General features: G+C 51.3%; 1 protein-coding gene across 1 annotated transcript; it reads right to left on the bottom strand.

Moving 5' to 3' along the window:
- Positions 1-2,438: 2,438 nt before the first annotated feature.
- On the bottom strand, positions 2,439-10,260 carry Krt84 (keratin 84). Its single transcript, NM_001008812.2, has 9 exons — positions 9,614-10,260; positions 8,384-8,592; positions 7,616-7,676; positions 6,958-7,053; positions 5,981-6,145; positions 5,746-5,871; positions 5,075-5,295; positions 4,620-4,651; positions 2,439-3,484 (listed from the first exon to the last, which is right to left on the bottom strand). Exons 1-9 carry the CDS (start codon positions 10,193-10,195, stop codon positions 3,150-3,152), a joined length of 1,827 nt encoding a protein of 608 aa, NP_001008812.2. The 5' UTR covers positions 10,196-10,260; the 3' UTR covers positions 2,439-3,149.
- Positions 10,261-14,926: the final 4,666 nt, after the last annotated feature.

Below are 14,926 nucleotides of genomic sequence, written 5' to 3' on the forward strand. Positions count from 1 at the left end.
AGCAACAGTGTCACATGGCCTTGCTTTATCATAGTGCACACCTGTGGCTTCGTCCTTGGACCTGACCTAGAATGAATGCTTGTCCTTGATCACAAATCTGTCCCAAGCCCTTTTCTCTTCCTAGTGAAATTTACTCAGTTGTACTCTTTACCATGCAGCCTTTACTTACACGATTCTATGAGGGGAGCACATTCTGTTCTTGAGTCTAACTTTATCATATCTTTCTGGCAAAACAACTAAAACCATTTTTTTTAAAAAAACTTTCTTCCTAAAATTGTTCAAATTGAACCAGGAATTCTATAAAATTCTATAAAAACCATTCATCCGTGTGAACAGCATTGATTCATGAACGTTCACTCATCCTTGTGTTGATCTGCAGGAAATGGGCCCAGTAGGATGGGCTGATGCCCAGGAATCATCAGGTTCTGTCAGAGAGATAGGAAAAGTCACATTGTCTGTGAGAAGCAAGGCTGAGGTGAAGTCTCTTGGGACCTTGCCTCTCAGAGCTCACCCATTGTAAGCCACGCGAAAACAGTGGGCCACCTCCAGAAAAGTCATCTGCTGGCCTTAGCTTCTCCTAGGTGACAGCTGTTTGACCACAGGTGCAAGGAAGGCAGAGGAAGTGTGGATCAGTGAGGAGTTGGCTACAGTCATCCAGGAAAGAGGTAACACTTTAGGTGTCAGTGCCAGCCATGAGAGCAGTGGGAAACAGCTGGATTGTGGGTTTTACTTAATGGCTAAGATGACAGGATTTTCTGATGGAGGGGATATGGGTATGGGAGAGAAAGAGAGGTTAATGGTGGCTGCAAAGATCTTTGTATAGCCACTAAATGCCACATTGCCTGGTACTGCAGACACCTGCTGCTGTAGACACCATCTATGCTGTGGGAACCGGGTTTCGGAGAACCTGAACAAGAAAGAGCCTTTGACAGAGCGAAGGGAAGTAGACCTCTACATTCCTGCGGTCCATTGATGTTTACTGAGATACTTGTTGGCAAGACTTGACGTCGTGCCAGCTAACACAAACAGAAAGGTTCCAGATGCATTTTGGAAGAGCGGGTGGTTAAGAGGTCAGTTTGGAGCTTGGGCAATAAATTGGTCACTAAGGTGGTGTGGGAGGTGTTGGTCTGGCTGAGAGAGACACCAAGGCCTTCTGGGGTAGCTTTCTATGTGGCTGCCTCTGAGGGACGCATGCGACTTTGCACATAGAGATGAGTTGGATATTCAGGGGCCCCTGGAATACAGGGCAGGGTCTGGTTAAGTCTTGGATTTGAGCAGGGTGAGATGCTTCAGGTTGCTGACTGGGGTCTAGGAAGGCAGGATGTGTGAAGAAGCAAGGCATGCTCCTGCCTCAGAAGAACTGTGATGGGTGTGGCTGAGATCTAGGCCCTGTCAGCTGTACCAGGCTGCTGGCTGGGTCTCATGTTGATGGACTCCTGTCTCCACTTGCTGGTGTGTCTTGCCCTCTAAGGACATTCTACCCAGCTCCAGGCAGGTCCCCCCTACCTTCCGTGTGCTCTACAGCCTTTAGGCTTTTGCACTTTTTTGCACAAACTGTGGCCTCTCTTGGGACTCTTTGTCTCACTTAGATGGCTCAGTCACCATCCTTTGCATCTGTCTCTACTGGGTACCACATCCTTCAGGAAGCTGGCACCATCTAAGTCTGCGCTGGCCTACTCTATATACTGTGGCATCTGTGCTGGCCTTAGCACAGCACTCAGCCTCTCTAAGTCCCCGTTAGATATCTATCCTCCTCTGAAGGGACGAGACCAGAAGCTCCTTGAGGATAAGAACCGGATTTTATTACCAATTATTTGCCTGGCGTCACGCCTGGCATGTAATAGGCACTGGACAGGTGTTTAATAGTAGGTTAGATGTATGGTGCACTGAGGGGGTGACTGGAAGTGGGAATACGTAGACAGATTCTGCAGGACCAGAACGCCATGTTAAGAAGCTTGGGTTCCTCTCTGAAAGGCACTGGGAAGCCACAGAAGGCTTTAAGCAGGGGAGGCACAGTTAGGTTTCTGTGTTGAGAAAGACTTCTCTAGTAGCACTGTGCTGAGTAAGTTGGATGGAGACAAGAGTGGGGACAGACTAGAGAGGGGACAGACAGACAGACGACAGACAAGGATATTATTATGATGATCTCAGAGGGCTTGGTTGGGAGAACACGGGCAGGTTCAGCGTGTTTGGGAAGAGGACACTCTGACCTGGAGAAGAGTGTGGGGATGGGAACTTGTTTTTTAGGACCTTGTCCTTGTTCTTTGTCACATCTGCCTTACAGAACTGTAAGTCCCTCCCTGGAAAGGCTTGTACCCCTTTCTTTCCGTGGGCCCAGGATATCAGCCCCTCCCTCGTCACACTCTCATTAGGGTGAACTAGTGGGTTTCAGTCAGCCACCTCCCCAGCGTGATGTGGAGGGACAGGCAGAGTCCTTGTGAAGTTAGCTTAGCAAGTTTATTGAAAACCCAGGAATACAAAGAATAGTACAAACAGTTGCCCACCCACCCCCAGACTCCCAGAGTTTGCAGACGCAACCCTGCGGCAACCACAGGGCCCAGAGTTGGGCCTTCTATCACCACAAGGACAAGGCACACGGAGCAGAAGAGACCACCTCTCCGTCTGAACTCCACCTACTTGGCAGACCCATATACCGCAGACAAACCAACAACCTTAAGAGAAATGGCCTGGATGAGCCACTGGGAGGAGAACCATCATGGGAACTTAGGGGCCACCAAGGACTGTGTGTCCTTTGGGGACAGGGGAGAGGGACTATGAAGCATCTTCTGCCAGGGAAGGGAAGAGGGAGGAAGGGGATGGGCTGAGGATGCCTGCAGGCCCCAGGGGTCTGTGCTCATGCTCATGCTCTGAATGACCCCTCTCTCCCCAGGAGGCTCTGCTTTCTGAAGTGGTGCTGAAAATACATTTACTGTGGCTGGAGCCTGCCGAGGAACTGAAGGAAAGGAATTGGGGAGAAGCCCCTGGGGCTGGGACTGGCGTGTCTACACAAGGACATGGGCTAGGTTTGTATACTGGCAGGGAGAGTTTCTGGAGATCCCTCAGGACCAGAGTCTATACACCTCAGGGGATAGGAACAGGGGATGTTCAGCTGGTTCTTCTCCAGGCGGCGGCCCCCTGGGGCTAGGTGCTCAGTACCTGCTCCTACGGGAGGTGGTGGTGGACGAGAAGCGGATGCTGGAGCTTCTGTTACCGCGACCACCACTGCAGCTGCTGAAGCCTCCCTCTGTAGGCAGTGCACAGGGGATGCTGGGGGCACAGGCGTCACCCACTAGCACTGAGCCTCCTCTGGTCCCAGAACTCAGCAGGTCTCCACCAGCCCTCAGGCTTGAGGAAGCCAGAATCCCTCCAGTGGCACGAATGCCACTGCTGCTGGAGAAGGTGACTCCACCGCTGTGGGAAAGGCCGGATCCGCAGACCAAGGACTCAGGCCCGCACAGCACACCTCCTCGAGAGCTGCTCACAGCTGTGGAGAGGAGGGGAAAGGATTATTGACTCTAGGACTCACCAGTCACCAGCTGACTGGCACAAAGACCAAGACTGCACGGAAAGCAGATATCCAGATGGAACTGAATGAATGCTGTTGTATCTATCCCTGGGTGTGCACACACCCATGCCCACAGACTGGCCACCATTATTGTGTGCACATGCATGCAAACTATTATTTATCTGTGTCCCACATCAGGTGGATTAGGAGAGGCTGAGCATCCAGACACGGGAGCAGTGACCTTCATAGAGCCATACGGGGGTTCCTCTGTCGCCATACTGTCCCTCTTGCTTGCTTCCATGTAACCTTCAGGTAAGAAATCCAGCCTGTTCCTGGCCAGCCATCTCTGCCCCACTGATGGCTCTGCTCTGTAGCCCAACTGCCTCACTCAACACAGCCCTTATGTCAGGACTAGAATCCAGTTTAGCCCTGATTGAAGCAGCCCCGGCCTGGGTGCTTTATATTCTCTTCTCTGTTGTTGTACCAGAGTCCTTGTGGCCCCTGTGACCTCCGGGCTTGACCTTCTGCAGAAGGCCATTGCTGACCCTCTCCCTTCCAGCAAATCATGGCTCTTCTCTGAGAGGACAGCTGGTATCCTTCCAGGATTAGCATGGCATTGGCTAGCTCTCCCCTTCTCAAGAAGACTGGAGTTCTCCAGAGTGGAGGCTCACCCTGCTCTACAGTGCTGGTGTATGCATTATGGCGCCTGCTTTAGGGACTGTCTATACTCTTAGAAGCAGCAAGAAGTTGAAGAAGGAGGGGGTTCATTTAGCATTGCCCTATCCCCATGACCCAGATACGAGTCACTTTTGTGACACAGCCTTTCCCCTACTTCTGAGTCTCTGTGATGGTGGCTTACAATGCCACCGAAAGCCAAAAGTTTCTTTCCAGAAACCTTCTCCTACTTCGAGAGCCACACAAACCGTTGCCTACTCTTTGTTCTGGGAGCCTCTGCTGAGGACACACTACAGTCTTGGGACACTGATGGCCCTGCGTCCATGACTGTACGTCTTGGCCAGATCAGCTATCTTGGGAGCTTCTTGATCCCCACAAGTGCCAAAAGGAAATTTGATGGGGAGAGAAGAAACGGTCTGAGAAAGGGGGAGATACTTACATATGTTTACTGGCCCAACACCTTCACAGATCCTGGGGAGAGAACCAGACAAATGAACTTCTATGAGCTAGGAACCTGCTTGCTGTCAGAGGGCATATTGTCTGGGTAGAGCAGGAACTGGTGGGTCTTCCCCCCAATTGTTAGTGCATTTTGAAACATGTCATGCATTTTGAGACACTGTCTCTAAACTGTCGAACTGAACTATCTGATGACCTATTACTACTTTAACAAATTGATCAGCTAAGCAAACTGCCCGTGACCTGGTGCAGCCTGTCTGTAATTGCATTTGACAGCATGGCGCCTTCTCAAACCCTGCCCCAGGGCAACCAGCTAAGATTTTTGCAAGATATATTGCTCCCTCAAGAGACTGCGCATCCCAGGATTCTTCACCTGGTTCCCTCCCCTGATTTGGTTAACCTTTCTAGAAGTCTGACCTCCATCCTTCCCCGTCTCACCTGATTTCCTCGCCCTCCAGCAGCTTCCTGTAGGTGACAATCTCAATGTCCAGCGCCAGCTTGGCATTCATGAGCTCCTGGTACTCCCGCAGCTGCCTGGCCATGTCCTGCTTGGCCTGCTGCAGGGCTCCCTCCAGATCAGTCAGTTTACACTTGGCATCGTTGAGGGCGGCTTCACCCTGCTGCTCTGCCTCAGCCACGGCGGCCTCCAGCTTGGCACACTGCAGAGAACAGAGTTTGTACGTGAACTTTGCTAGGGACTCAGGGGATCCCTAAGTTAGGTTGGAAACCCTGCTCATGATGGGAGACCTGGTGCCATGCCTGGGTTGCAGCTCTCTGTGGCTGCTTTTCCAGGGATAGTGACTGTGGTCAGTGGGAGGCAGAGTGTTGCTGTTCCCCCATTCTCCATACCCATTGGGTTTCTGCTGCCTCCAGACCTAAGGAATCCAGACTCTCCCACTCTTTCTGCCTCCCCTACTTAGAGAATCAGCCCCAGGCCTTTCTTCTTGTCCACATGTCCATATTTCTGTCCCCAGGGAAGGTTTTATGGCCAGCCCTTGGATTTGTGTCCAGGTCTTACTAGGTCCTTTACTTTCACCAAACTTGGCGCTCCTCAAAGCCAGGCCCCTGCCTCCCTCGCTCCCTCCACAGCTTTCTCCTCTTTTTCCCACCTGAGCCTTGGTGTGCTCGATCTCAGTTTTCAGCCTCTGGATCAGCCGGGTCAGCTCATTGATCTCGTCCCGTGTATTACGTAGATTGTCGCAGTGCTGGCCAGCGGTCACCCGCATCTCCTCATACTGGGGGCAGAGGCAGTGTTTTAACCATACACGGTCTGGGTTGAAGACCTCAGACCAAAGTCTTCACTCCAGGACACCCGCACCCCTACCCTGGGCTCCCGTTGCCCACCTTGGTCTGGTACCAGGACTCCACATCTGCACGACTCCGCCTTGCTACCTCCTCATACTGTGCCTTGACTTCCGCTATGATCCCATCCAGGTTCAGGTCCCGGCTGTTGTCCATCTTCACAATGACAGATGTCTCTGAGATGTGTGACTGCAGCAACTGGATTTCCTGTATTGGAGACACAGCAGGGCAGAGAGGCTCAGTGGTCCATCAGCAGCTGAGACTTAGCCACAGGGTCCCCAGTGAACCAGGGACAGGGAGCATCGCTTCTTGCTCTATAACTCTGCGAGATCGCATTCCTACCCAGCCTGGGGCTCAGAAAAAGGAATGCTTGAGAAGCAATCGAGTCTGACTTTAGAACCCTTGCTGTAAGCTCAGGCCATGCCTCTGGTACCTGCTTTGGCTTTAGTGACTATTGAAACCTGGGGTACCTCAGGTGAGCAGACCGACAGTTGCTTAAATTCACGTTTGTCTGGCCACAGTGGCCATGGTCCACTGAGCAGTAATGATATTTTAAAACACAGAGTAGAGCCTGGAGATTCCTAGATCCAGAGTCTTCAGAGAACCAAGGTCTCCACCCTGGTGTCCCCTTCCCCCACATCTCTGTCCGGCTCAACTTCAGACTGAATAGGTTGCTTGGAAGAAATGGCATCGGTTTGTGTAGTAAAATCATCCTTTCTTCTTCCACATTGCTTTGCCAGGCATTCCTACACTCAGTCTTTAGCTTGGACAATGAAGGTTTGAACCACAGGTGACGGGAGTTCATTGTCAGGCCTAATACGGCTGCGGAGATGTCTATCTCCCCAGCCTTCCTCACCTCCAAACACAGTGTCAGAGAGCCCAAAGGTCTGAGTAGGGGTGGATCTAGGCACAAAACCAGTATCTGGAAACCCGAAGGCCTGCCTCAGCCCCTAGGGCATGCAGGCTGAGCAGCCAGGGCTGAGCAGTCAAAGCCGTGAATTCTTACAGAAGGGCCTCACCTCCAGGTACAGAGCCTTGAGGAATTCAATTTCCTGGGCCAGAGCATCCACGTTGGCTTCCAGGTCAGATTTGTTCAGGAAAGCTGCGTCTACATCCTGCATAACAAAAAGAGAGGGGTGGGCTCACCACCTGTGCTGCTCAGCCTTCCTATTAGGAGGGGTCCGGCGATGGCAGGAGGAGCCGTCAGTTCCTCCTGGGTCTCTTTCCCTATTGCAGTGTGGACGCCCACACAGGGGTTGCTGGGCCTCATCCAGGGCTTTTGTAAAAGCAAGGAAGGGGCCATAGAGATGACTCGGATGGTAAAGTCTGAGTTCAATCCTGGAGCCCCACATGATGGAAGGAGATAACTAATTCATTCCCTTGAGTTCACGCATGGACCAGGGTGTACGTGTGCCCCTCCTGAACCAGCCCAACAAATGAAATGACTTTTACAGATAAAAGTAAAGAAAGCCTTGCTCATTCAAGAAATAGAAGAGTCCATCGTTTTCAAATGCACAGTACTCAAACTCAAATAATCTGTGGTCCTGTCAGAACTTTGAAGGGAACCTGATGTGATCTTTGGGGCTCTGCTGTTTGGGGGAAGTTTCTGGGGCAGGTGCTGGGTTTCTGGAGAACACGTGCTTCCGTGTAGAATTTCCCCTCATTGCATTCCCTTACCTTCTTCAGCGCTACAAACTCGTTCTCCGCATTAGCCCGGAACACCACCTCTTCTTCATACCTGGGAGCATGGGGATGAAGTGGGTAAGCCCCCGCTCACGTTATCCCCAAGCCCTCACTCATCCTGCAACGGGATCCTGGTTTGTTGAGGAACATGGTTCTCTATTGCCTCTCACAGGTTAGCATATCTCAGTCCTACCTTTAAAACATTCTCTAAGCTTCTGGCCCGACAAGTTCCTTAATTTCTCACCTTGAATTTAGGGTCTGAAATCTGGACCATTACTACATGTCTCTGTGAGAGACAACTCAGGGTCCTTGCAACTGAGCATAGAGGAAGTAGGACATGAATGAATGTGGGCACTCCTTCCAAAACAAAAGACATCTCTTCCAGAGTCACATCTCCACCAGTAGTATTAAGTCCCCTATTTCCTCAGTACCCACAGAGGGTCTCCTCATCCCTCCTCCTGTACTACTGTTCCCCACACATCCCAGAGCTGGGTTTTGTAGCCAACAACTATCTAATCCTCATTCATGCAGCTTCTGTCATCTGCACTGGGCAGCATATGGGTCCCAGGTGCATATGGGTCCCAGGTGCATATGGGTCCCAGGTGCATATGGGTCCCAGGTGCATATGGGTCCCAGGTGCATATGGGTCCCAGGTGCATATGGGTCCCAGGTGCATATGGGGCACAGGTGCATATGGGGCACAGGTGCATATGGGGCACAGGTGCATATGGGGCACAGATGTGGGCAGCTCAGAGCACTCACTTCTTCTTGAAGCCCTCAAGGATGTCCTGCATGTGGTTCCTCTCTGCCTGCAGCCGAGCCTGGTCGCTGACTAGTACATCCAGCTGCCTCCGCAGGCTGGTGATATAGTTATCGAAGAGAGGCTCCAGGTTGCTACGGGCACATTTCTGGTCTTGGAGGAAGCTCCACTTGGTCTCTAGGAGTTTATTCTGTTGCTCCAGAAACCTTACCTACATCCGGGAAGCAAAGGAGAGACATTAAAGTGCTTGGTAGTGCACCAGTGCACTTTGGATGGCCGGCAAAGACTGTCCTATTATCGGTGTTCTTCCCTCTGCTAGCTTACATTACGCTTCTAACTCACCAGAAGCCAGGAAGGCAGGTCTGTGACTCTCTCCCCACACCCAGGCAGTTAATAAAAACATTTAGTAATAAAGACATTTCAGTATTATTGAAGTGAGGTGTCAGCTGGTCCTGAGGGAGTGTGAAACATGAGGTTTTTGCTGGGCTTGGCTGCATCTGGGAATAGAAACCAGCTATCCCCAGCAGAGTGCACAGAGCAATGACACTACATTGGGAGTCACCGTGGTACTAGGATGTGGCTGCCTGGGACTGCACACCATGGTCAGCATTCCTGATATTTTATCAGCCAAGCTCCTTGGCTAAAATGAGGTCACAGAGGTTCCCTCCCATCTCCAGAAAGAAACCGAGCCTCGTCTCAATGCAGACATGCTCTACCTAGCATCTGCTTTTGGAAGGCTGACACTGTTATTTCTCTATAATAGCTACTGGTGCACGTCCCTCAGTTCTGACTAGGTCTCCGTAGCCTATGTTGGGCGTATGAATTCTTTGCTTGTTATTTAAATATCACTCACTCCATTCTCAATCAGCTTCAGAAACTATGAAAATCTCCTTCAGACCACCAATCGGACACTTGGCTGAAACCCCCCACCTGTGTGGGAGACATGGCCAAGTAACTGAGAAATAGGGCTTGGTTTGCCCAAATGCCCTTAGGTTTGGCTGGATGGTCTTTCTTTTTTCTCAGAAATTGTGGCCAGCATCTCAGTCTGTCTCATGGCGCAGCAGTTCCTCTGGCTTTGTCTATTTTCAGTGCAGAACGTTCCAGAAGCCATTCATCCCTCTATGCCCTTGGCAGATGCCTTGGCTCAGCCTGGACCAGCTCTTTTGAAGGGGAGAGCACCCCAGACCCCTTAATTCTAAGTACCTTCCCCAGAGATTCATCCTCCAAGCTACCTTATCAATGAAGGAGGCGAATTTGTTGTTGAGGGTCTTGATCTGTTCCTTCTCATCTTTCTTCACCCTCTGGGCATTGGGGTCAATCTCCAGGTTGAGGGGTGTCAGCAGGCTCTGGTTAACAGTCACAGCTGTGATAGCAGGGGCTGAGGGGCCTCCGATTCCTCCAATTCTGTAGCCAAAGCCAGGCCCACCAAAGCCAGGGCCACCAAAACCAGGGCCTCCAAAACCATAACCAAGGCAACTGCCAGCACCAAAACCCAAGCCAACGCCACTGCCGGCCCTATAGCCCAGACAAATGCCACTTCCGTCACCAGAGCCAAAGGCTATCCCATTGCCAGCTCCAAAGCCAACTCCATAGCGGATAGGACGAGAGCATCCGACTGCTATCCGGGGTGAGGATGATCCAAAGTTGATGACGCTCCGACTACCAAAACCACCCAAGCCCCGGAAGCCAGGTCCACTCCTGCAGGAGACAGAGCTTGCCCGGAAGCGGTTCAGATGCTGAGGGGTCATTGCTGAGCAAGAACTGAAGTTTCCCACTCGACGGCCAGAGCTGACTCTGTAGGAGCGGCAAGACATGGTGGCTTTGTAGATGGCAGCTGAGGAGCAATGTGGTGTGGGGTGAGCCGGAGCTGGGAGTCTCTGTGAGGCTAGTGGATCCCTCTCACCTCTTTTATGTGCGTGTGGACTTGAGAGTTGGCCTCATAAAAATGAAAAAAAAAAGCCATTTGGAGGCATTTATGAGCTTGGGTAGTTAGCAGAAACTCCTCACATCTATAACATCCTTCACAATGAACCAATTCAGACACACCTATTCTCATCAGGATGCGGGTTGGAGCAGGCCACCTATAAACATTAAAAACACATAAACACATAAATATTAAAGTCTTATTTCCCCCTATAAGTCCACCGCAATTGCCATTATGGGGACATTAATTTGCTTTGCTCATAAATCCAAAGGCTTCATCCCCTCCCCCCCAGCCCCACTGTAAGTGTGGCTAACCACCAGAGACTTAGAATGCTAACAGTTCTAGTAGAGGCTCTGGAGGAATGTGGATACCCAGAGTTACTCTCTTAAGACAGGAGGGGGAGTCACCATGCATCTCGGAGGGTAGAGTCAGTGCTCAGAACCCTTATCCTTGTTCTATCCACCCTTCGGGGTTTAGCTGTTTCCACGAGGGCTGAATATCATCGGGGCTGAGGTGGACATGTTTCTGACTTGAGACTCTCCGTGGACACTTACTCAGTCCCAGGTACTCTGTGTAAAGTCGCCCACATGACTTGGAGCCCCCACCCTCCACCCCAGGTATGTCCCGGAGCTGAGTGACAGCCCTATCCTCATGGGTTCCTTGAACCGTTCATTGGGTTATGTTTATTTGATTCTTTGATTGGGTTACAGAAGCAAAGCAGTAAGTACCCGGATACAAAATGAAACACTCCAAGCCAGCATAGATCATTGATCTTGGCAATATTGCAGATAACTCAGGACTTCATGCTTCTGCTCATCCTTCACATTCTAGTACGTTCCAGTTTTGAGATTGGGGAATCGTGCTTGCTTGGATGTCTGGGACATGTTTCTTATAGACAGACATTGATACATGTCTGTGTGTAACACACACACGCACATACATACACACACACATACATATGTTTACATATAAAGTTCTATCAGTGTATCAATGTTTTTTTCTGGGAAGCCCACTCAGGAGGGCATTGTTTGTTCTCCCAATTGTTTGTCTAAAGAGGAAGAGGAGGGATAAACAATGGGAGAATGTTTCTAGTAAAAATCACCAGTGACCTCTGCTGCCGACCTCCGTGGTCTCCTCAGCCCTCACTTCCCTTGATTCACCAGCAGTGCTGGATGCAATCCATCTTCACCTTCCAGGCATGGCCGCCTTTCCACCTGCAGACGCTGCATTCTTCTAACTCCTTTTCAGTCTTCTTAGCAGGTCTCCCAGCTCTACATACCCAGTGTCCCCGGGTCAGCCCTCTGACTGTTTCTCATCTTTGCCTGTGATCATACCCTGGTGACATCACACAGACTCAGACTTTAAATATTCTGCCCGTCAGTGAGCACCGCTGCACATTTGCACCTTGGGCTGCCCCTGCACTGTGTCCTGTTTAACATTTATTTTGTTTTTAATTATGTGCCTCTCCCCCACCTCTCTCTCTCTCTCTCTCTCTCTCTCTCTCTGTGTGTGTGTGTGTGTGTATACATAAGAGTTCAGGTGCCCACGAAGGCCAGAAGACAGTGTTGGGTCCCTTGGCATTGAAGTTATACTGAGCTTTGACCTCAGTGTAGGTGCTAGGAAAGAACTTGGCTCCTCTGGTAGAGAAGTGCATAATCTTAACCACAGAGCCTCCTCTCCAGATACCTAAGCATATGTTTTAGTCAATATCTCCCATTTAGATATCAAAGATTATATATATATATATATATATATATATATATATATATATATATATCCCAAACTTCCCCAATTCCTCCTACTTTGTATTTTCCCCTTGCCAGCCTCACAGTCTGCATTTGACAAGTTTAGGGATCACTCTTTTCTCTGTGTTTCCCTTCGTGTTTCCGCTCCATCCACCACACGCCCATCTTCACAAGTCTGGCCCTCCGGGGCTTCTTGCTCTGTGCTGCCAGCCCATTGCTTGCTCCTCACTGGGTCTGCTGACTCAGGCTCCCGAGATGTCCCTGGATTTTGTCTCTGTTCCTTCTGAGCACTCCCAACACCATGGTCAAGGGATCCTTCAAAGGCCTGTTAAGGCATGTCATATCTTTGCCGAGCGCCTTCAGAAGAAGTGCCTCTCTGCAGTGACTCTGTGGTCCCTTCTCTGACTGTACTTGTCCCCACTGTCCCATGGTCCTCTCTGCCCCAGCCACTCCTGTCTGTCTGTCCGTCACTCAGTCAGGATGAACTCTCCTGCTGCAGACAGACGTTCATCACTTGCTGTTTTCACTGCTGGGGCTGCTTCGCCTCTCACAGCTTTCTGGTCTTTGTTCATACGCCACTTTCTCACCTGCTTTGGGGCCATTCTCCCCTGCTTCCTAGGACTCCTTATCACTTGAGCATTCTTGCATGGGGTTCTCTGCAATCATCCGTCTACCCTGGCTGGAGAGCTCTAGGAAGCAACACTATCCTGTGTCTCCTAAACTGGATGGTGGGAGGGTGTGTAGACTTGCTGTTCTGTTTTGTTGAACGGATGAACGCATTTCGGGGGTTAAAAGCAGAAAGACAGAGCAGAGAAAGGAAAGAGAGGGCTACTTGGGCATTTGGCTTTGTGTGTATTTTAGGAAGAGGATCCTCCAGGCACCAGAGTGGATGGCGGTGGCTCTGGAGATGCCAGGGACACAGGAACTTGGGAGGTCCTAGAATGGATCCAGATCTTTCTCCAGGTTTGGTGGTTGGGATTTGGTTCTGCCTGCTTGGAGAAGAGGGATCTGCATGTCTCTGAGGCTTGGCAAAGAATCATGGGAAAATGGGAAGGGGACAAGAGAACCCCACTGGAGGTAGAAAGGGGAGGAGACAGAGGGGTGCAGCAAGGAGACCAGAAGGAGTGAGGCTTGACTCAAGGACAGAGTTGGGTATAAGCCCACTTTCACCACTCCGTAGTGGTGCGTGAGTAGGTGCAGCGATAGAAGTACCTGTCTGCAGAGAAATTAAAAAAAAAATAATTCACTTCCCATTAAAACCCCCAGCTTTACAACACTACCACACCCTCACCAGTGTTAATGGACAAACGTCACCCTGGTACGTGGTTTGCCAGTGACCTTCAGGGGCCTGGTTAGCTGTCTGAGGGTTGGTTTCCTCACATTGGTTCTCGAAGATGGTCCTCCGGCCCAGTCCTCTGTCTACTTCTGAGCAGCCCCCCTTGGTTCTGTACTGAACCCCACGTTCCCATTGCAAGATGGTCATTGCCCCACTAGGCATTCCCAGGCGGCCTTCATCAGGGCTCTCCTTGCGCCCTAAGCAGGAAAGGTGGGAGGGAGTGACTGGAGCCAGTCAAGCGTAACCCTGTTACCATCAGCACTTTACAGTTCTGAGCCATTATTTTGCCAGATGATGCATAGCACAGTCCTGAGCTGTGTTCTAAGGGGTGGTGGGTGGAGGCAGGGGGAGGAGTCGCCCTGGCAACTCCCGGGCTGGAGGTTTTGCTGCTGTGACAGTTTCTCTTGTCAGGAAGCCTGGGTGTAATCCCAGAGATCTGCCTCTCCTCAGTGGTGTGACTGAGTCGCCGTTGCTGGGTCATCATGATACTATCTGGGGCACGGGAGGAGGGAGACAGTCCGAGTGGGAGGGGAGGAGAGGGGAACCCCCTCCTAGCTAGCCAGGAAATGTCCAGGAAGCCCGAAGCCCTGGTCGGCCTGGCTGGGCCTGTGGGTGTGTGTGGGAAGGACAGGAGGGGAAGCCCAGGAGCTGAGGAGGCTTTGCTGAGCTCCTCCTTCTGCCTGGGCATGAGTTTGTGCTGAGTTTCTCATGCTGAGGCCTGCTCCTGCCTGGAAAGCAAGTTCTGGAGTTCCCCCCTCCAAAGTGGCTGGGTGGGTGGGTCAGAGGCTGAAGCCACCATTGTCCAGCACCTTCCTGTCTGTGCCTTCTCAGACTGAGGGTCCAAAGGTTTCCTTAGAGGAGGTAAACTGATCCACGTTTATCGAGCAACACCTGCTATCTACCAGAGGATGGGATTTAATTCCTTGCCCTCCCCACATAACCAGCCCAGAGTGAAAACGTTGCTCCCAGTAGTGTGCAGCTCAGATTGCTTCCCCATGCTTTCACGGTGTGAGCATTGACTGCAATCAGGCTGGCAGGGCAGCATCTTCCTGCCCTTCGGTTCCGATGTCCCAGCTTCCCTTCCTCTGCTCACTGTCCTCTTCTTCCTTTCCCTTCCCTCCCACTCCCCTCTCTCCCCTCCCCTCCCCATTCCTTCTCTTTTCCTCCCCCACCCCTCACTCCACCCCCACCCCACCCCACCTCTGCCCTACTCTATACTGGGATTGAAATGCAGGGCCTTGTGCATGTTAGCAACTGCTCTACCACTGAGCTGTATTTCCACCCCACATCTCATACTTAGTTGCCCAGGCTGGCCTAGAACTATCTGTACTCCATGCAGGCCTTGAATGTGCCATCCTTACGCCCTGGAATCACAGTGCCAGTTTTGAAACTATTGTCCCAATCCGAGCTGCTGGGTCTCTTTTCTGAGTGCTTGGTAACCCTAGCTGGAAAAAGGCTGGAGTGAGTGAGTCTGGGACACAGAGGGGACTGGGTGAGGAAGGGCCACTGGGAAGCACAGGGGTGAGGATTATAGGGACAA

This window comes from Rattus norvegicus, chromosome 7, assembly GCF_036323735.1.
Source record: "Rattus norvegicus strain BN/NHsdMcwi chromosome 7, GRCr8, whole genome shotgun sequence".
Classification (NCBI taxonomy): domain Eukaryota; kingdom Metazoa; phylum Chordata; class Mammalia; order Rodentia; family Muridae; genus Rattus; species Rattus norvegicus.

Excerpts from the sequence above, each read along its gene's own strand:
- Krt84 (NM_001008812.2), bottom strand. The coding sequence starts at position 10,195 with ATGTCTTGCCGCTCCTACAGAGTCAGCTCTGGCCGTCGAGTGGGAAAC. Across the intron at positions 8,593-9,613 it reads TCGCCTCCTTCATTGATAAG|GTAAGGTTTCTGGAGCAACA; the intron begins GTAGCTTGGAGG and ends TCCCGGATGTAG. Across the intron at positions 3,485-4,619 it reads TGTTGGGCCAGTAAACATAT|CTGTGAGCAGCTCTCGAGGA; the intron begins GTAAGTATCTCC and ends TCCTCTCCACAG.